This window comes from Micromys minutus (genome assembly GCF_963924665.1).
Source record: "Micromys minutus genome assembly, chromosome: 5".
Classification (NCBI taxonomy): Eukaryota; Metazoa; Chordata; class Mammalia; order Rodentia; family Muridae; genus Micromys; species Micromys minutus.
The window spans coordinates 84,290,455-84,312,557 of record NC_137974.1 but is presented as its reverse complement, the minus strand read 5'-3'; the positions used below and the strand labels follow the sequence as shown (position 1 = coordinate 84,312,557).

Genomic DNA, 22,103 nt, shown 5'->3' with positions numbered 1-22,103 from the left:
CAATAGAATTCATTACAAGAAGCAAGTGTAATTGCATTTGCTAAAGTTTTGCTATTTATATAGACTTGATCTTTCCAATGCTGCTCTTCTTGATGAATTTTGACAGGATGACACTTCTGCATCTTCATGCTGCTTTTAAAACAGCACGCAGATGCATCGCTTTCTCCATGGGTCTTAGTACTTAAGCTTTCCTCTCACAAAAACAAAGGGGCTTATCATTCAAAAACATCAATTTCTCTGCATTATGATTATAAAATTGATATTTAAATTTATTTTAAAAAATATTTAGATGATCTTCAAAAGTGTAACTTCTATTCTGTCAACAGAACTACATCAAAAGGAACATTAGAAATAATTTCTAGTCAGTTATAAATAGCAAAAGAGTCTGATTTTGAGAAAATGTTCCCCTTAAGTTATATTTCATAATACATTTGGCAAATATATTTTTGGCTGTTCAAGCTGTGTTACTTTAATGTTTATGATTTCCTTTAAAACCGAACAATCAAGCTATTTAAAAATTCAAGAGATACTTGACTTAAAGGGCAACCTCTTGAAATAAATTATCCTTGCTACTCTGTGCGTTTTTTTTTAATAGTTCTTGAACATGTGATTAGAAAGTAAACAACTTGGTATTAACCCCTTAAAATTAGCAGGCAGAATAATCACTCCAGAGTGTTTGTGGGGAAGGAAACGACTGTACTTGAGAGCCTTAGTTAATATGGATTGTGGGGCCCAGTTTCTGATGACTTATTTGTTCCTTGCCAACCCCATAAGTGATACCCAGCTTTTCCATACCTGCCTTTCCAGTGAAAAACCCATTAATGATAATGTGAAATATCTGAGGCTCTTAGCAGCCTACACAGTATTTAAACAACTGTTCAAATACATGCATCTTCCTGGGAGACCAGAATGAAAGGGCAGGCACGCAGACTCTAGGTCGGGGAGAACCTACACTCGCGGGCATGCTGCTAGCCCATCTCCTCTTCCTCTCCAGTTACAGGGCTCCTACACACCCTTGGCCACGCTGCTGCCGCTGCTACCTGTTCCTCTTCCTCCCCTGCAGTGTCCTTTGACTCAGGGATTCTCACCATTCCTTCTCTGACCCTTTAAAAAGGGTCTCCATGTAGGATGTGGCTGTGGTCATGAACTACTAGGCTGTGGTTTAGGAAGTGGAAGCCACAGTCTGCTCCTGCTGCCCTCAGCTTTACCAGAGGCACAGGTTCCAGGACTTGTGTTAATAGCAGCCACACTGAGAGTATAGAGGATTATTCCTTATGCTGTGTTTTGGTTTTATAGCTATATGCTGTTATTAAACTCCTTAGAGCATTTCCAAAATGGAAAAAATAGACAAAAAAAAAAATCCACAGATTTTATGAAAACCAAAGTGGCGGTTGGGAAGCAGAAAGAAAATGAAAACGCACTCACTGAAGAAACAAGAGATCTTCCCAATTCAGTTCCAGCATGGCAGGACTCGGGGGTTGAGATCCTAGCCATCACTTCCTGATTTACCACCAGACAAATTCCTGACACCGTATCTAGGCAACCCACACCTTTCCCTGCCACTCCCTTCTCCAGGGTTAAAGGAAAGTTGTGGACACAACTGAAAACCTCTCAGTGAGGCTCTGGCTCCTACAGGTGAGCTGCTGCCACAGCGGGAGCTGAAGGGTTAGTGCAGCCAGGACTCAACACAGCCAGCAAACCGAGACCTAAAGGGGGCTGTGGACGCTACAGGACAGTCACTGAGGGCGTTTGTTCACTTTGGATCACTGGACGGCTCTGCCAGGATTCTATGTCATCCTTCTTAGTGTCTGTCAAACAGTGGATAGGAAGGTCCTGAGACAGACCACGGCCCTCACAGACTGCAGTAACCATGCGCTGAATCCTTCTCTACCCATGGCCCCCTGCATTCATCATTAGCTCATACAATTAACTACTGGCCTTACTGAAGAGAAAACAAACAAACAAAAAAAACCAACATCTGCTTTACTCCCTAAAACAACTGGCAGAAGACATGAGGGCACTTACAAAAGGAGGAGGAGGATCTGGAGACTGGATGTCACTTGTGACTGCAGAAATCAACAAGGGCTGTGTGAGAACAAGGGTGAGTGTCTGGGGAACACCTGGCTCTGAGGAGCATCACTATTAGGATCTTAATACAGCAATTGTCTGCATTCTCATGACACAGGTCCCCTTAAATTAAAAGATTAATTACTCACATCTTGATCTGACAGTTTTTCCACTAACATTTCTTCTAGTTCCTCCTTAATCAGCCATCTGCTGCCGATCAGGTCTCTGTTAAAATATCACATATATTTTTAATTAAGCATGCAATTAGAGTTATATCACAAAAGATCCCACATATAGTAGCAATACGTGATGTAGAGTCAAATTTTCATGCTAGTCAGGAGCACTCCTGCATATGCCATTTTGGAGAAATACTCCACTCTTTCAATCTACCTGAGAAAAGACACTCTGAGTAAACATTTTGCTTTAAGCGTTAAATGTGTTATTATGAAACTTCAGTTAAAAGCTACCCAATTCCTTAAAGTTTAAAAGTATGCCTGTGCAATTTACGCAGAAGGCATACAGAAGACAGCATTTTCTTACCAACTGGCTGAGGTAGTAATAAAGTCCCAATTAAAAAAAAAAAATCCTAGCCACAGCCAGCTGGACAAGCCGACTACGGCGTCTCCTGTAGAAGAGCAAAGGTAAACGTCTGAGTGGGTCTGTCATAAGCTGGGTGTGTGCACAGGTTAGAGCTGACTGACCTGACACATCACACACTGAGAATGACTAAATACCGCTTAATCCGGAAATGTGGCATGAGGTAACACAGAATAAGTTCAGTACGTTTTCTCTAAAGTAAAAATCACCTATTTAGAAACTTAACTTCAGTGACTAGTACTGAAATACTGTGCAAACTGTAGGCATCATGCTAGTTAGTAATGGCAGGCAAGCATTACCTGGACTCAGTGTTTTCTGAAGGCGGACCTCTGCGCTTTTCCAGCTGCAGGACCTTTCCGTACACGTCCTAAGGGAAACACAATACACAGCTAAAATGAGAGGATGGAACAATGTCCCTGATCATATAGCTTCTCATTTCTTTCAAGCACCCCTTATTCTAGCCCCCCCCCCAACCTAGCATCCGAGTAAATAGTTCTCATCTGAGCCAAGGGGCATTAATTTCAGTGAGACTTTATAACATGTAACTGAGTTACAAATGTCTACAACTTTTACATCTTACACCCTTGAGTATGGTTAAAACAACAAAGCTCTTGAAAACTATGTCTTTTCTTACAGATTTATAATAGAATACAGATTTTCCTTAAAAAAATCTGAGTTTATGAAACAATATACCCTTTACACTTACAGCCAGCGAACTTACGGCACCTCTAGCTCAGTACTTCCTAACACTGAATCTTAGAAGCTAACATCTTAAGAGACTGTGGTTAGGGGGCTTCTAGGCCTTGTGTGTAGTACTGGGGACTAAGCTTAGGTCCTATAATGCTAAGCAAATGCTCTGCCACTGGGCTTGTCAGCAGCTAACCCAACACATTAAGGCAGCAATTCTCACCCTGTGGGTTGAGACCCCAGGGCAGAACCCTTTCACAGATCATTGGAAAACACAGATGTGTACAATTCATAACAGTAGCAAAATCACAGTTATGAAGTAGTAATGAATTAATTTTATGGCTGGAATGTGGAGAACCACTGAATTAGGGTAGCAGTTCTCAATACTTCTCAACACCCTCAACAGGTGAACTCTTCCTCACCTGTACCAAGAGGACACACAGCGTGTCAAAGTGCACTTGGTGTTGTCATGTGAATGTGCCAACTGGCCCTTGGACATGAGGCTGCAGTGGCTGGAGACATGGCTGTGAACACAGGCAGATATGTAAGGGACAAGAACACTGGCATGGAGAACACACCGTCCTCTCTTCAAACTTTTCTAGAGTAAGCAAAGCAACTATTTTAACACTACTGACCTTCCCCATAGATGAGTTTCAAGTTCAGACTGGAAAATTAACCATTTCCCAATGGTTTTAAAGCAGTTTTCACTTAAATCTTTTTCTAATTTCTACTTATTATTGTGTGAGCATGTGTACGGTCTGTATGTGGGTGCATGTGTGGGGGCCAAGGGATGCTTCTGGAGAGCCAGCTCTCCCTTGTCACTTCCACACGGGTTCCAGGAGTGAACTCAGCAAGTGTCTTCCCTTCGAGACGTCTTGCCCATCCAAGTCTCACTTGAAGTCTATTTCCTGTGGATATTCCCTCACTACCCCACTTCTCTCTGGTGTTGTTCATGTCTAAATCACTCACATGGTTTAAGGAGAGAGATGTGAAAGAGAGCATGGCAGAGTGCCCATCAAATGCCGAGTTCCAGTTGCTGAACACAAATGTCTGAACAGCGAAGCCCAGCAGCTTGCTGCTCCGCGGGTGTCTGGAGCGGGAGGTTCTGGGACAGGAATCCAGAGCCTCGAGCACGCAGGCTCCCTACCCTGACCTATACTCCCAGCTGCAAACACGCTTCGATAAGGAAATCCAGACAGAGAACTCAGCACGGGGCCTGCCTATAGCAGTGGCCAACGATGCTGTCCAAAGTCAAGTGAGCAAAGGCACTGTGCTGGGTCACTATCACGAGTTCTGTTAGTAAGAAACGACTCAAGAGTCTGCCTTGTAGTTCAGCTTAAAGCATCAGTTCTCTGCGAAGTATATTCTATAGCTTCAGTTCCCAAAGAGATATGTTCCGATTTGCATAGAAAAATTGTTGAGGGCATAAAATATGCCAGGAACTGTCAACATCACAGATTATCACTGGTAGCTTTTGGTATATTATTACATTTCCACTTGATTTTTTTTTTTAGGGACACCAGAGAATTAGAATGACCCCACCTACTCTAAGCTTATATACTGTACTTAATAGTGTAATTTCAAAAATGACAGGAATAACCCAGATGTGAAATGCTGAATCATTAATCACAGCTATGATTAATATTTCATAAAATCAAAGGAAGCCTATCCACCCCTTGTGCCATCAGATTTCCATAATGTATGAGTCAAATTTAGAAGGTGCCTTAATTTGAAAATACCAGATGCTCAGGTTTAGAAAAGAAATTCTTAAACTAACAGCCCTTCTCGGGGGCCCGAGCAGTAAGAATCTCAGTATCGTTCACAATTTGTTTGGGTTATACTAATCATGTGGAAATTCCGATTTTAGGACGGGTAAACAAATAACAGTACATTGGAGGGCAGCACAGGAGAAGTCAACCGTATTTGGTATACCAAATAGTAAGTGATGGTAAGCTCCAGTTAGACAGCTCAGTCACTGACAGCTGGTCATCTCTTACTGCCACAGAGAATCAACCTCTTAATACCCGCCCCAAATGCTTTGACCACTCATGTAAACAAAACCACAGAAATAAGCTCCAGTGTAATTCAGCAAGGTTTTGATATACTGAAGGTTGCAAGCGACATGCTTCTGTTAGACTTCTGTGAATGCTCTACCTATCAAAAAGGCCAGTCAACAAAATATGGCAAGCGTCTTTGCTACAGGCCATTTGAGCCACGCTGGGAAGTTCACTGACAGCACCGAGGACACAGGAGTGCTTAGGACTCACATCCCGTAGATTTTACATCTTAAATTAAAGCCATGATTATAAATATGTGTACAAAAGAAGTAATCTCATTGAAGTAACAGAGGTAGCAGGTTAAATCCTATGTTAAAACACCATTTTCCTAACCATACACTGAGTATATAAAGTACGCAATAGCAATTACTCACACATGAAGAAAACCAAGACACCTCTAGATGACTGAATTAATGACTGGATTAAATCCTGCTGCCAAGAAGTCTTAAATAGGCACACATATGTGTGTTTTAATTTTTATTTATTTTCACTTCATGTGCACTGGTGCTTTGCCTGTGTTTGTGTCTGTATGAGTGTCAGGTGCCCTAGAACTGGAACTGCAGACAGCTGTGAGCTACCATGTGGTTGGTGGGAACTGAACCCAGGTCCTCTGGAAGAGCAGCCAGTGCTTAACCACTGAGCCATCTCTCCAGTCCAGTACACAGCTTTTTAAAAACAATCACCCCACACAGTTGTTAAACAATTACTCAATAACAGTTATTTTAATTCCATTTTTAAAGACAGGAGCATTACATTCAAGAGGTTTAAATATTCACAAGGTTATAAGGGACATCTGGAAACATTTAAGCCTAGCTCAAATGCCATGACACTTTATCCCAGGACCCTAGCTTGCAGTCCACAGTGGCCTAATCAGGCAGCCCACTGCCAGGGGGTGGCTGTTGTCCTCAGGCAGAAGAACTGGGGTTACTTTAAGTGGTTAGAAAAAATCTTGCCCAATCTTTGAAATGCCAGTAACGTCTCTTACAAGGCAAAGGAGCTTTCTGTATGTACAAACTCGAATTCTGTAGTAAAAACTCACAGTGTCCCAGTGCAGGTTCACGGGACAGACAAGTGTTACAGAGTACCCTCCTGGGTACAGAGGACCGTAGGCCACACCCCTTAAGCAATAATGTGTGAGATGTAGACTCCTTTGCTCACACTTTCCCCTGAGGCAACACTCTACATATTGTACACCCTTAGCAGGTGTCCCAGTGGACAACAGGAAGCCCTTCGAAGCTGAACCCACTGAGTCTGAAGTCCCCTTTCTTGAAGAACTTTTCAGGTAAAGTGCACTCCACCCATGTCTTAGTAATTAAATTAGACAAAGAGGTCCCCACGTCAGAGTCTGATAACCCCTCCTATAGTGAGTTGTAAATGGCCTGTTACAGTCTGGATAGTACAGTCCGTACAACTGTCCATACAACCCGGGCCCAGGTATGAAGACTTTGTCTCCAGGGTGGTCCTATTGGGAGACGTACAGGAATCTGGGACCCATAAAACACCTTATGGTCATTCTCCAATGACTGAAAGCAACCATGGCCCCTGCTCTCCTTTTCCACTTCCCAACTGCAAGATGAACAGCCAATTTACCACCGACTAAAACTCCCAAAACCTTGCCAACAAAACATCTTGTTATCACAGGTAATTTTTAGACGTCATAAATTAAGGAAAAAGAAAACCTAACCCAATTTTCAACTCACTTCTAGTAGGTGAGTTCCATGAATGCAGCCTACTCCATCTCCCGTCTGGGCAGGGTCACGCTGCTCTGGGGAAGCAGGGCAAGGCCAGAGGCCACAGCAGCCTCCGTCCTGGCCCAGCCCTCTGCCCACCTACTGAGTCATATCTGAAGGCCACCCTAGAGCAGCCACAGCTAGCATATCTGCTGTATGGCAATTTCCCATCTCCTGCATCTGTCAGAGCCACACCCTGTTTTCTTTTTCAAATACTCATCTAAATACTCTTAGAATCCTCAGTTCTCTGCTTAGCGTTTTCAGGAAATTTGTTTTCTCTTTCCTTTCTTCTGTTCTTGAGACCCAGGCTGCAGCTTCTCAGGCCTGAGAAGTACACAAGTCTTCCTGCTTCAACGGCTCCTTCAGAATGGAAGGCTGGTGGCGCCGGTGTTGCCAAGCACCTGGTCCCTCAGCTAGTCAGTACCATTCTGCAAAAACCCGGACATCTCCTAGTTCTTAAAACTACTTTTCATTTTTTACGTTGTGTCAAAAAAATTTTTAACAGCTTTTCATTATATATGTACACTTGCTAACTTGGTTTTTACTGACTTTTCCAGGACTCTGAAGACCTAAGAGTCACTATGTCCACAGCGACTTTTGGGGCGCAACAGACCTACAAATGAACCCTTAACAGGTGACATAAAGTAGGAACACCACAGATCCAGGGTTCCCTTCACTTCCTCATAGGAACACGCACGTGACATGTTTCTTTCCATGGTCAGTTTTCCTGGCCCATCTCATTTGTCGGGAAAACCTATGAGCCAGCTGTATATACGCAGGAAACAGTATTCATTAAAGCATCATACACCACCTCTACTTTCGAAATCTGAGACAGGGTTGTGTGAATTTCTCTGCTGGCCTGGAACTCACTGTGCAGACCAGGCTGGCCTTGAACTTGCAGCAACCCTTTTGTCCTTGCTCTGCAAAACGCTGAGCTTACATTCATGTGTCATGCCTAGCTATATACTGCTTTCCCTTTATTTTTCAAAGGCAGGGTATTTTAATGTAGCCCTGGCTAGTCTAGAACTCACTATGCAGATCAGGCTGTGTTCAAACTCAAAGATCCACCTGTCTCTGCCTTGCAAGTGCTGAGATTAAAGGCATACATCACCATGCCTGGTCTATATGCTGTTCTGTAGTGTGCATATCCAACAGAAACCCATACTAAAAAGACTCCGTGTGATTGTAAATAATAAGAAAGGTTGATAGGCTCAGAATGGTGTCCTCACAAAGCTGCACACAGGCTTGAGATCAGTTTCCCTGTCAAAAAGCCTGACCACGGACTGTCCTGCCTTACACAATGACAGCTGCTCACAGACACGGGAAAGGCTGTTGGGCTGAGTGTCTTTCCCCGTCATCCTGAAAGAAAATTGTATCTGCAGAAGCAAATGGTCGCAACAAAGCTTCATTCCTAAGGCTTTTCCGCCTGTCATTGTACAGGGGCTGCTTCGTGCACTGCTTGGGGGCAGAGGGAAGGCGCCCACTGCAGGATGTTAGGGCAGAACAAAGGGAAGCCCAAGAGCTGGCCGGCTTCTGTTGGACTTTATGTGCAGTGCTTCTGCAGCATGAAAGTGCTTCTGTAGGCTGAGCCATGAACACTGGCCGTGACCTCGGAAGCCAGTGATGTGTGTGCTCTAAGGGACGACATGGGTGTGACTGCAGCTCTAATTAATGGCATTTGCCATAAGTGATGCAGATGTGAATGGCAAACATGTAGAATTTCCTGAGTTAACAAAATTTAAAAGCCCAAAGAACTCTCCTGTGTGCAACAAGAGTCTGCCCAACCCAGAAGAAGAGCATTTATTAGTCAAATATAATTTGACATTTCAGTCAGAGTATGGTAAAATCCTATCCCATCAGTTTCTGGAGCAATACCTTTTAAAGCACACAAGCAAACTAAAAATAAAGCCAGGCCTCTTACACAATGTGTAATTTCTTCATTATGATGGAATGCAACAAAGGATCTTGCCCTTGGGTTGCTCCATTTCAGCCAAAACAAATGCAAATGGCTTGTCAGATGACAGCTGTTTGATAAGGCTCCTCGTAAGACCTGCACACTTTACTTTTTTCCGTGAAACTTGGGATGAAGGCAGAAGGCAGGAAGAGAATTAATGTAGCACACAGTCTAAAGGCAACGCTACAACCGTGATTAAGTAGAAAAGTTAAAAGGCACAGATTTTCCACAGCTTCGCTGCGTGCAACCCATCCGTGTAACAAGTTGACAGGCCTAGCGCGTCAGCTCCATCATCCCCTCCGACAGCTAAAACGCAGCGCTGCACCCCTTTTCAGGGGAAATTTGCGTCTGCACCATGAAGCGTTGTACATTATTTCTTAGCACTGCAGGGGGCTCAAGTCCATATGGAACCTTCACAAATATTACCACAGATCAAACCAGCAGCGTTTGGAGGCAGATTTGACATACCTATTTAAATGAGCGGCAGGGGTCCTCGGGCAGCCGCAGGCTGTGCGCGCGGGAGGCTCCTTGGAAGCTGGAGCACAGCCCCATTACTCAGCAAAGACACACTCAACATTTGTCATTCATTTCATTTCTGCCAGAGCACGAAGCTCATTTGCCCAAGGTCAACAAAAAGCGAAAAGAAGGTTTTCTTTTTCCCTAAGAAATGAATGTACCTGACAAGTGGGGGCTTTGTCCTTTGGGTTTGCGAAGCACAAATAAACAGCAATAGGTGTACAGGCAGAGGAAGGGGTACAGGGGCCCAGCCTCTGACTATGGATGGGGGAAGCCCCACAAATATCTCTATAGCTTTAAAAGTCACAGTATGGATAAAACAGAACTTGACACCATGGTCTAAAAATATAATGTGTTCTGCCTTTAAAAAATAGATACCGGCATCCAACTCTCTGAAGGCAGCAAAACAAAAACTTCCCAGTATATTGAAAAGCCAAAGCACAGTAGGACCTCACTGCCAGGCCTGTGGAGACCAGGATTCTGTCTCACACACTGTACTGACCAACAAAAGGTCCGAATTGTAATATGAGTCCCAGAAGCAAAGCAGATAGCTGTCTGGAGGCAAACGTAAGACCTGGCATCCCGACAGCCTAGACAGGGCTTGACTGTGTGAGCAGGACACCTTATGGACAGAAAGTCTGGCATGGTGGCAGGGAGACAGCACAGAAAATCTCATCAGCAGTCACAGCAAGTCCTCTGCCCTCTGAGAGTCAGTTCTGACACTGACAGAGGTCTGCAGCACAGTCTATAGCTTAGGAATGAATGTACTTACGTGCATTAATGAGTAGTATGATTGTTTCCCAGTATAGAAGAGAAAATGAAATGGACGGCCATCTTCTCCCCACTGGATTGCTAAATGAAAACAAACACACAGATATAAACCACACGTTGAGTCTAACTACAGTATGGGGTACATCTGTGATTCAGATTAGCATAGCAAAAGTACCTAAAATATAAAAAGTATTCAGAGTTAAAATGCATGTATTTAGCATATTTAATATGTAAATGCTTAGGATAGTTATTGTTTCATAGCAGTTAGCATAAATCAACGTATTTAATAAACTATTTCATAGTAAAGATCTATTTCATTTGTTTCAAAAATATCTATAAGATAAAACAAATCATGCTGTTAAAATAAAAATATTAAGGTTCCTCAGTTTTTAAGTGAAAACCTACAGTGAGTGAGTCAGTGCACTCCGAGACTCGCAGGCGGCCCAGCACACACCTGCACTGCCCAGCCTGCCTCACACCATTTCTTCCAACCCCAGTGTAAGCTCCCACTGAAAGCGGAAGACGCCACAGCATAAGGGGCCTCAGGAAGGAGTTACACCTGGTTTCCTTTGAATACAGTTACTCAAGTAACCAAACAAACCAAGACAGAAACTCCAAACTCTTTTGCTCACTCTCGACTACTTTTAGTGACTCTGTGTGACAGGACAAGGACTCCTCCCCCCACCTGGGTGTGGTGGTGCGCATGTGCAATCTCTACGCTTTCAAGTGCAGAATGGATCCTGAGTTTTGAGGGCAGCCCAGGTTGCACGGAAAAACGATGTGTCAAGAGAAACAAGGAAAACTCATGTTCCTTGGCTTACTACTTCACACAAGCTTCCCCATCGTCCCCCTACTGCTCTAACCTGCAGCAGCTACTGTCAGTGCCACAGTGGGACTGGTGCTTCCTGGCCGACTCACAGCCATGCCCACTATCGAGCCCACTCTTCAAAAACATTCAGCCTGGCTGGCTTCTCGTGCCTTTCTTACAGAAGACACACTGACAACTGCTGTGTGCTGTGGGTCCTTGGAGGGCTACAAGCCCCTCTACAACCAGGCTTCCTTACCCATCTCCACGAGAACACATACTTAAAGGCTTTGGGTTAAACTTATTTTCCTATTTTTTTCCCCTGGAATTCTGATCACTGGCATATTTTGGTGTTCAATGTATCTGGAATTTGTACTTGGGAAGCAGAGCGCCTCTGTTTGTTTTTAAATAGTAAACATTTTTTTTCTGTTGAAATACCTGTATATGCAGGAGTTTTTTTCTTCTCTGAGGATAATTATTATTGAGCTGTGAATACACTTAAAATGGATTAACACTGAATGAATGTTGAAAAGGTTTAGGCTGGAAAGAACACTACGTTGTTACAAGTTAAGGTCACTGGCTAGGCATTTCCACAAGCTCCACAGCATCTTCCACATTACCTGGTACTGAACCTGCACTATGTCCGGGATTCTCAGTCCACTGTTCAAGTTGTCAGTAAGAAAGTAACCAAACCGACTAAGCCAGACAAGCATCCCACTGTCGAGTTTGGGTAGAACCTTGAGTCACAGCTGTGTGCATCTGTGCTTGAAATCTAGACTTCTTGAAACATGCGTGTGCGCACACACAGACACACTCTCGCTGAACATACCTGATGAACTGAATCTACAGTATCATAGAGCCTGAGATGCACTACTGTTACTTTGAGAGAACGCAAAGCTGACCGTACCACAGCATGCATCAGAACTTAATTCTCAGGTGCATTCCGTTCTGACAGCTGCTAACATGTGAAGGGTTCAGACTCACAAGGTCCAGCTGAGCGCACTGGCGTGGGCCGCCCTCTCTTCACTGGTCTGTCTGTTCAGCACTCAGCAGAGCTCTCTGCTCTGATGGTTACAGCAAGACGTTCTCACTAGTCCTCACAGAACCCCTCACTGCTTAACACCTTCAAACTTAATACAATTTCCCCCAAACGCCTATTAACTATGGTCAATTAGTAATTCTGAAGACAGAACGGGATCCAGCAGATTAGGCAATTAAAAAACTAGTCTAGGCAACCAGCAAGAATGCAGCTGGGCTGCAGTGACACTTTATCTGAGCATTAGAAGACACTTTGGACTATTATCTTTCTTTCCCTTTCTCTTTCTTTCTTTCTTTCTTCCTTCCTTCCTTTTCTCTTTTTTATTTATTTTTTTGCTAGCCAGGTGTTCACTTAAGATTTTTAGCTTAATTTTCCATGAAACTATTGTCCATGTTTCTGTAGTTCTACTAAGTAGAGTTTGTCTGCTGTTGATACAGTCAGTCCCCTCTCACTGAGTTCCCTGTCATAGATTTCAAAACCGGTTAGCTAAATTACATGAGTAACATACCACCCTCATAAAGATTCAAAGTAAGAATGTCTTGGCCAGAGGCAAGGTGAAAGTTCACATTTGTAGACTCTTTTTGTGCATTCACATATGAACACCTGCAGAATGGGCCAGCAATTGCCTAGATATCTGTTGCTATAGTGTGTGTGTATTAACATAGTTGGGGGGCTGGAGAGATGGCTCAGAGGTTAAGGGCATGATTGCTCTTCCAGAGGTCCTGAGTTCAATTCACAGCAACCACATGGTAGCTCACAACCATCTGTAATGAGATCCAGTGCCCTCTTCTGGTGTGTCTGAGAACAGCTACAGTTAAATTAAAAATAATAAATAAATAAATCTTAAAAAACAAAAACAAAAAACAAAAACAACATAGTTGGAGTTGGTACTTTTAAGATGGTTTGTGTCTCTCCACAGAGAAAGACAGCAGAACATGGGCTGTCAGTAAGACTAGCATCACATCCAATTCACAGTGTTCTCCTTGTGTAGTTTTGGCTACCCTGATGTCACTGGGCAGCAAGGTCCTCATAGAATTTCCACATTTTACGTTTCACCCTTAAGTCTTCTGTGGCATAAGAACTTTTGAAAAGAACGTGATTTAAAATTTCAGAACCATTTAATGCTGTGACTTCAGACACCCAAACAATCCTTCCCTGTAAAGGTCTAATACAGTTCTTCGTTCCCATTTTGTTGGACCCCCCCAGCAGGCAAGTGTGATCTAGGAACAACAGAACTGAGTTCCTGGTACTGTTGCTTGTTCTGCAGTGCTGGGGGCTGGGCAGGGCCGTGCACATGCTCGGTGCACTCCATCACTCCCTGCACCCTCAGTTTTGTCCCCGTAGCCTTGTTTGCCACACGATACTGTGTGCCACTCATTCCTAGCTATCTGGTTTAGACCTATACTTGATGCAGTTTGTGGTGCTGGGGACAGAGCGTCAGCATCATGCATGCCGGGCAAGCACTCTACAGCCGAGCTGCACAAACGCCCAGTCCGCATGCTTCTATGAGACCATAATGACCAGGGTTCCAAACAACTGTCAACAATGCATGCTGTTTCCGAATGTCTGATTTAATGACACATGTTTGTTTTCTTACGAAATGTCCTACTCAAACAAGGATTCTTTACATTTCTAGTTGAAACCTTTTTACCAAAAACAAAAGGCTCCATTTTGTTAATTGTTTTCTCTATGTAAATGTTTTCCTGAATCAAAACATTTACATTAATACACTGAGTAATGTTAAGCCATAGTTAAAATTCCGAGGAAAATGTTATGTTCTCTGATAGTTTCTTAAAATGTTCTACTTGCGAAATCAGGGGGCAGCGGCAAGTCAATCTCTCTGAATTTGAGGCTAGCCTGCTCTACATAGCAACTTTCAGGTTATCCATGAATATACAGTGAGACCCTGTTCTCTTAGGGGTGGGGCTGGGGAGGACAGCTTCACGTTTTAGGTAAGTCATGTCCAAATGTAGTCATCATGTGATTTTGCAAATGAACTAGCAGTCTTTGGGTTTTTTTGTTTTGCTTTTGGTCTACAACAATATATACAATAACAAGTTTTCTGTTGGGGGATAGGAAGGGATTGGTGGATAACACCTGAATTGTAAATACAGATAATATCCAATAAAAAATTAAAAAAGTTGTGTTACTTCAAGGCATAATAGGAATGACTAACTGGCCCACTGCCAGGGCAGTGTTTCCTCAGCAAAGCTGATGCCTGTGGCTTAGCTGGTTTTTGTTTACCCTGAGTTTTCCTGATTGAGGGAACCGTGGCAATGAACTGGGGCACACGTTTGCACCACGAATCATCCCTGCCTGAGCCAGACTGCATGTCCAGCCACTTCCTGTCAGGGCATCCTTGGAAACTTAAAATGGGAAAAATAACAGTTTGTGCCTAAAAAAAAAACTGTTAGAAAGCTTTCAGATAAAACACGAAGCACTTAGAACTGTGCAGGGCTGACTCTAAAGTACAACAAATGCTACCATTATTACTTGAAGAGTTTTCTAATTAGCTCAAAGTTACTGTTTTATATTTAGACAATAGCAACACAGACATCTTATGTCCTTAGAGCAGTCGGTGAATTCTGCCATTTAAAATGTCAATACTGGACCACAGGCAGCTTTGTGGTGATGATGTTCGTGAGACTGCTTGGCACACAGGAGACCCACAGTTTGATCCACACACACAAAGTAAGAGTGATAAACATAAGCAAATGCTTGTAGTATTCTTCTTGACTGACTTCACCGGCTTTTTCAGAGTTGACTGAGTGTCACGGCCCCTCTTTTAAATCTGCCGTTATATTCATCAGCCTAGTTCTTCCTCTACTTTGTCTCTCTCAGTTACTAACAATGAATTCTGTATCTCAGGATACAGTGACCATATTCCACAGGACTTGAGGGAAAGTGTCAAATATTTACAAGCAGTGGGTATTTTCAATTTCGATTCTGTAATACAACAGTGATACAGTTCCATTGACTTTAAGTCAGAAAATTTAACTGATAACTTCTACTCGTGGGCCTTTGTTTATTTTTCCTCAATGTTTCCTTTCAGTAAGCATACCTGTATTATTATTTGGTAATCATGCACAGAGAAATATCCTCTTTGGGTTTGTGTCTACAACTACAAAACTATGACACACTATTCAAATTCTTTAGCCTCAGTGGAATGCAGGATGCAAGTAATTAGTGTGGTATCATCACAGACACAGCTTTAACTCCAACTTTCATATCCTACACAGAATCTGCCAAGTCTAGCCGTTAATTATTATATAGAGTACTTTATATATGGCACTTCCTCATGACAAACTGCTGATGTGTCACCAAAACTAATAAAGAAAAATAAAAACTCACCATCTCAGTCTTGAGCAAACTTACCTCTTTGCTTTGGAAAAATTTGTTCAGGATGCTGTAAAATAAATGTAAAGTGTTATTAGACAACCTCTATAAAACATAAAAAACAATTTTCATAAAAATTCTTAAACAAGTAGCTGGGATTACCTTCATCATTGGCCTGGCTCGCTTCTCAAATAAACCACTTGGAAAAAGGTAAGCAATAGCTCTCTGAAAACATATACAAAGGTTAATTAACAACTGTTATAAAAACACATTCAATTTATAACCAAGTCATAAAATGCTTACTTAAACCAGACACTGAACTAGTTTCCTATGTCTTATGTCAGTTCAAATGGCAAAGCACTGTTACTACACACATATCACAGTTACTACACACATATCACCGTTACTACACACATATCACCGTTACTACACACATATCACAGTTACTACACACATATCCCCAAGAGAGAAATAAACTAAACCAAAAACAAATGCAGCAGTTATTAACCTGGCTATGGACAACTTTCAAGTGTCAACGTTAAAGGTGTCACTCTTACAACGTGACATCACCAGAAGTCTACCTTTGCCGGTAAAGACTAGTGGTGTTCCTACACAGCCCTGAGCTCTGTGTTGGGTAGTCATCCCAACACCAGGCCAGAACAGCACACTGCAGCAAGCTGGCTTGTGTTTCATTCTTTTTCACACACTGGAGACAAACAGTTTAAAGGACAGCTTTATCTTGTCTCATCATTTCATAAGGTGTGTGTGTTCTGAGCAGAGATAGAATACTGTGTTGAGAAAGTGTGGCAAGAACTTTTTACCTCATGGTGGCCAGGAAGCAGAGAGAAATGCATAAAGGGAAGGGGACGCCCTATGTCTTACTTCTAGCAGGCTACAGCCACTGTGAATCCTAGTCTCCTACACAGCCCCTGCAGGGACAGAGCTCTCAACACACAAATCTGGGGGCAGTTCTCACTTGGAGCAGAGTATCCACCGTGGTCCCTTGACAGTTTACCCTAGAAATTTTATCTTGGTCCTGAGCACTGAATGTAGCCCTCACACACACTGAACACACTCTAAACTGATCAATGCTGGCCCTGGTGAGCTTTTAAAACTACATTTGTCAAGAAAGTCCTCCTGTGCGTTTCTCACAGTGCCACTACTGAGCAGACATGCCCTCCCTCACTTGGATCTCTGAGCACTCCTCACTCATTCCCATTTCACCCCAACACAGAGGACAATCCGAACATCAACGAGAATGGCAACGCCCTACAGCACTCTTAGTGAGCAGGTGCCCACAAACACTGGAGGAAGAGGCAGGGAAAAAAAGAAAACTGCTTAATAGGAACAGTGCCAACCATAAGAGTAGCAGAGATGGCACAGGCAGAAAGACCATTACTTTACAATTTCCCAGTCAGTCATGATCCAGGCAAAGATCACAACCCCCCTGGCTGTCTTGTCACCAGGGACCAGAAAACTCAGACTGGAACATTACCCCCTCTCTCAGTTACTTTTCCATTGTTGTGACAAAGGCAGCTTATTCTGGCTCACAGTTCCAGAGGCTCAGAACCATTACGTCATTGTGGGAAGCATGGCAGCAGTCAGGCAACTGGAGTGACATCTGAGTTCATGCTGAAGGACAGGCAAGAAGCAAGATCAAACTAGCGACGGCACAAGTTTTTAACCCTTGGAGCCCACTCCAGTGACACACTTCCTTCAAAAGGCCAGGCCTCCTAAGCCTCCCAAGCAATGCCACCAACTGGACATCAAGTATTCAGATATGAAGAACACCGTCAGGAATCCACCACAAGTCCAGATTGCTCTCCATGAACAAAGGAAAAGGGTGCTTTCCTAAGAGTTCTAGTGGAAAAGGGGTCACACCATCCACAGTGAGGAGTCCCTCCATACATCCTAACCTTGAGCATGAGGGACACAACTGTGGTGTAACAACTAGACAATGAGGGACAATCTAGAAATTCTAAATAAAGAGCCTTTCCATAAATGACACTACAGAACTGTTTTATTAGAAGTGACAGTTGCAGTGTAGGAGACATTGACAGGAAGGTGTATATACTTAGGTGGTTTACTGATATGCTTAGGAACTAAGCTTGTGAAACCTAATTTTCAATGGGTCAGTCAAAAATTATTCTACGCATAGGCAAGGGAAATGTGAAAAAGTCAGATTTATCCATGTAAAGAGCGTGTACTAAAAATGAACATTCAAATTTTGTGGAAATTTGTAGAAATCCGAAACATTTCAAAGATGAAAGGTAGGAAAAATGTCAAAAAATTAACTAATACAGATTTTCCTACACCTAGCCTGCTGTCTGAAGAAGACCTTCACTAGTCTAAAGCATCTGCAAGGCCCTGTCCTGACCTCCACAGAGCAAGTCCAAGGCTGTCAGCACTGTGGCGAGGGCACAGAAGACTGAGTGCGCCTGTCAGCCCAGAAACCATTCACCCTCCAATCAGTGGCAGGCCATCACGGCATCACTTGCAAAAACTGACTGAGTCACATGATCACCAAAAAGTCCTAAAGGGAGACACTTGGTATTTCTCAAGCGTGGTAAGCAGTGAAAATCATGAGAAGGTTAATTGGTAGAGGGTAGTTAAAAAAGAAAAAGAAACCACTGCAAGGGAGAGAAAAGCTCTTCGACATAAAAACAAGTGAACAAAGACCCTGACGGAAAATTGTGAAATCCAAGAGGAAGGCGGTTCTGACTTAAAGAGAGAAACCCGATGTTATGATCTAGTTAAACGATTAAAAGGTGAGCAATAGATAAAAATGGAATGGGAGAATAGTAAGTAACAAAACATCCCCAACAGTGAAGAAAGGCTCGCAGCATGCTGCCTGCATCTGCTTAGTATGCACAGGACAGTGCTGGTGTGACCTACGCCATCACTTCCATCCTCCTATGGGCACTGTGCAGATCTCCACCCACCACACACAAATTCTGCAGCAAACAAAAGACCAACTGGCTTACCTGGAAAAAAAGTGTTTTCTGTTGCTTTCTGGGTTCACTTAACAACCAGTTAGTACACAGTTGTTAAAAGGTAGGTGAATGCACTTTGAACAAACAATGAAAAAATAAGAACAAGACTTTTCATTTGTGTTGCCTTGAACAGCCTATAGTGTGTTTTGGGCAGAGCCCTAGCACTACAGGGAAAGCTGACTTCATTACACTGCAGAGCAGGGGCAGTGAAGGACACGGCACGGGGACAGCTCAGATCCCTGGGCTTCAGGCACACTGCTCCAGGAATCTGACTGCTGCTTGTGGCATTAAATAAAATCCTTTAAAAAGGCAGGGCTAGGTGGGCTCTCAAATACTATACACATACAAAAGTTTCAGTTTGTAGAAACTATATTATTCCTCATACTATTTTAAGAATAAGTCATATATCTATTTTACAGAGGAATTTTCAGTTAAGTAACAATACAGTCAAAATATTCCTTGAGTCAGAACTGAGACCTGTGATTTAATTCTGGAATAGCCTCTCAGATCACAGATTTACTTCTTCACTGGCTTTAAAAAGCACAGCTATTTAGCAGTAAGATTAACCAGAAAATTCCCAAAGAAATGTACTCTTTACTTTGGTAAGTTGTGTTTAACAAACACCACTTTAGAAAGGTAAGAAAGATATGGTCTTCCACGTCATTCTGTCAGGAGACAAAAGATTCTACAGAGTGACTCAGGAGCTGACGTCACATAAAACACCAGTTCACTGTTATGGCAGCACCTCCCCCTGGTTTTCCTACCACTCAGCTCCTTTCTAACAAGGACCTACGCTTACTGTCTGCCACACTACACTTCTGCTTCCCACTTCACATGCCTGTGGCTCCAGCTACCTTTCCTCCTTCCACAGGGTGGGATGCTCGGTACACGCCCCGTGCCCTACCACTTCTGTCAAAGAGCCTCTTCCCTCTTCCCGCCCTGTCACTGCTAGCATGGTTCACGTGACTTATGGCTATCACAAAGGCTCTGGAACATTCCAACTGTTGTCACAGTTGTGAGCAGACTAATTCAAATAAGCCATCTCAATTAGATTGTCCAAATTACGGTGGCATCTAGGCCAATATATAATTCTCAATGCCCAAACTCAATCCTGTCCTTAGGTTTACCATCTACTTCCTGATTTCTGTCCTGCCTCACTATTCAACCCTGCAACTGATGAACCAAAACAATTTAGAGAAGAAGTTTACTCGGCTCCCCGTTTCAAAGGACAGAGTCTGTCAGGCAGGGAGGTGTAGCTGTGAGTGGCAGGCCTGGTGACTAGAGCTGGAAGCTGACGGTGTACACCTTGAATCTGAAATGTAAACTCTCAAAGCCTTCCTCCAGCAGGCCAAACCTCCCAAGCCTCCCAAAATTTCATAATTTTCTCTCTAAAACATTTGCTCTGAAGATTGGATAAACCTAGAAACAGCCTTTTAGATAGGACCACATATGTTTACCACCACACCTGGTGAGTTATTTCAAATAAAGTAATTATTACAAAGAATAAATAACAAATACAGTTGCAGACAAAAAGCTGTTGCCAAATGAAATTTTTAACTGGGGTTAAAGATTATGGATTATGTTCCCCCAAATCTACATTGGCATAACAAATAATGTACAGCTTCATTATTAGGATAGGTGGTGTCTGCTCAGCCGGAAGCCCACAGGAGGAAAGTGTTGAGTGGGGGCTGCTCCCCAGCTGCCTGCTCACTTGGACTGCACTTGACTCCACAGCGCTGTGGGAGTCAGCAGTCATGAGGATCATCTCCAAATTGTTACTTACCAGGTTCGCCAACATTTTGTAATTCTCTTCCTAAGCCATCTATATTAAACATAGTTACACTGAACAGTTACTTAAACTAGCAAATACAAATCTTCTTCCACAGAAAGAAAACTGGGGTGTCAGCTGCAACTCCAGCAATGACTCCTCATGTAGCTTCACGTGATACAGCTGGCCACATGCCTGTGTGTGTCTGACTTAGCAAGTGTGTTTGTAAGAGATTGTTTCCCTGTGTGAGAACCAGACTCTGGGAATGGCCTGCCTTATATACTAGTATTCAACCACCTCCAATCCATACGTACATGTTGTAGTAAATATTAAATATGATTTATTGGCCCCTGCGATCTCACTCTGCAGATGCCGCTTTAGTGTGGAGCCGAGCACACGGACTCCATCACTTGGTCTGCAAACTACACTCTCCACATGATTCCCTTTCCAGGCACTCACTCTGCCTGCCCTGGTGCTTCTGTCCCACGTGGATATGACCATCCCACCATGTTTCTGTACCCCACTGCCCAGCACAAACATTACTCTAAAGCCTGATAACTTTTCATGTTAGGTTTATATATTAAATTCTCAATCCACAAACCCTCTACACAATAAAGATTAAATCCAATGGACAAACTGTCCTTCTATATGAGATATAAAGACCTATAGAATTCCTTAAGAATATTCATATCTATCTCTTGCCAAATATGGCCACCAGGATCTAGGTCTGCTTTCTCCAGCTCCATCTTGACACCCCCCCCACCCCCACCAATCTCTGCTCCTCTTCTGTTTTCCTACCTTTTCTCCTCCTACCTCTCCACTGTCCAATCATATATCACCTTAACATCAATCCACATGTACATATGTGCCTGAAACAATTCAAAACCTCTATCCTAGTCCATGATTAAGGCTGTCAGTTTTAAATTCACCCAAAGAAATGTTGGCTAGAAGAAAAAAAAAAAAAAAAAACCAAAAGGGATTTTCTTGTGGGTTCTGGTTTAATAGTTTGTACTTGAAGTACCCATATTTGTATGAATGACAAAGTTCACTGATGTTTTAAATTAATGTCACATGTTAAGAAACTGTTACACATAAAGTTTAGGTTCAATGACTGGCTGCTCTCCCTTTCCCAACATACACACACACACACACACACACACACACACACACACACACACACACACACAGAGAGAGAGAGAGAGAGAGAGAGAGAGCAGTAGAATACACATTCAGTTTAAGTACACAAAGACCCTTTCAACATTAGCACAAACAATACAGTATGATGCAGATGCCTAATCTAATCCCAAACAAATGGGCCGACTGAAAAGACAAAGAACTGTAAAACCCAAAGTCAGTGAGAAAGTGATCATCATTAGCAAATCTCTTTTTAAAATATTTGATTTCTGTTTTAATTGTAAGATTGGCACCTCAACAGTTTCCTAAAATGAAGGCACTGTATCTGGCTACATTTTTAGGCTTCAGTCAAAAGTATAAATGAACTGTAGGCTCAGCCCAGGAGCACTGGGTCAGGAATGCAATCTCTATTAATTAGGTATCCCAGCTGGGCAGTGGGTTTGCAGCTGTTAACTTGATCAATGACTTACCTAAATGTCATCTCTACTGATTCGCTTATAAATTAGCAGCAAGTGAGACTAATGTCCAGGTGCTGCTTTACTTAGCCTGTTCTCCACAGTTGTACACAGCTTTATAAACTGCAGCTGGCACCTAATGTTAGCTGTCAGTTGTGCTTAGACACGCCTGTCCTAACGACTCTGTTCATTAC

General features: G+C 42.9%; 1 protein-coding gene across 1 annotated transcript in view; it reads right to left on the bottom strand.

Annotated features, from left to right (window-relative positions):
- Positions 1-22,103, bottom strand: part of MRPS9 (mitochondrial ribosomal protein S9) — a 45,927-nt gene that overhangs the window by 5,767 nt on the left and 18,057 nt on the right. The window contains exons 3-7 of the mRNA XM_080916760.1: positions 15,722-15,784; positions 15,599-15,629; positions 10,381-10,460; positions 2,964-3,031; positions 2,217-2,292 (exon numbers count right to left, since the gene is read on the bottom strand). Coding sequence (XP_080772886.1) covers positions 2,217-2,292; positions 2,964-3,031; positions 10,381-10,460; positions 15,599-15,629; positions 15,722-15,784 — 318 coding nt within the window. The remainder of the gene's footprint in view (positions 1-2,216; positions 2,293-2,963; positions 3,032-10,380; positions 10,461-15,598; positions 15,630-15,721; positions 15,785-22,103) is intronic.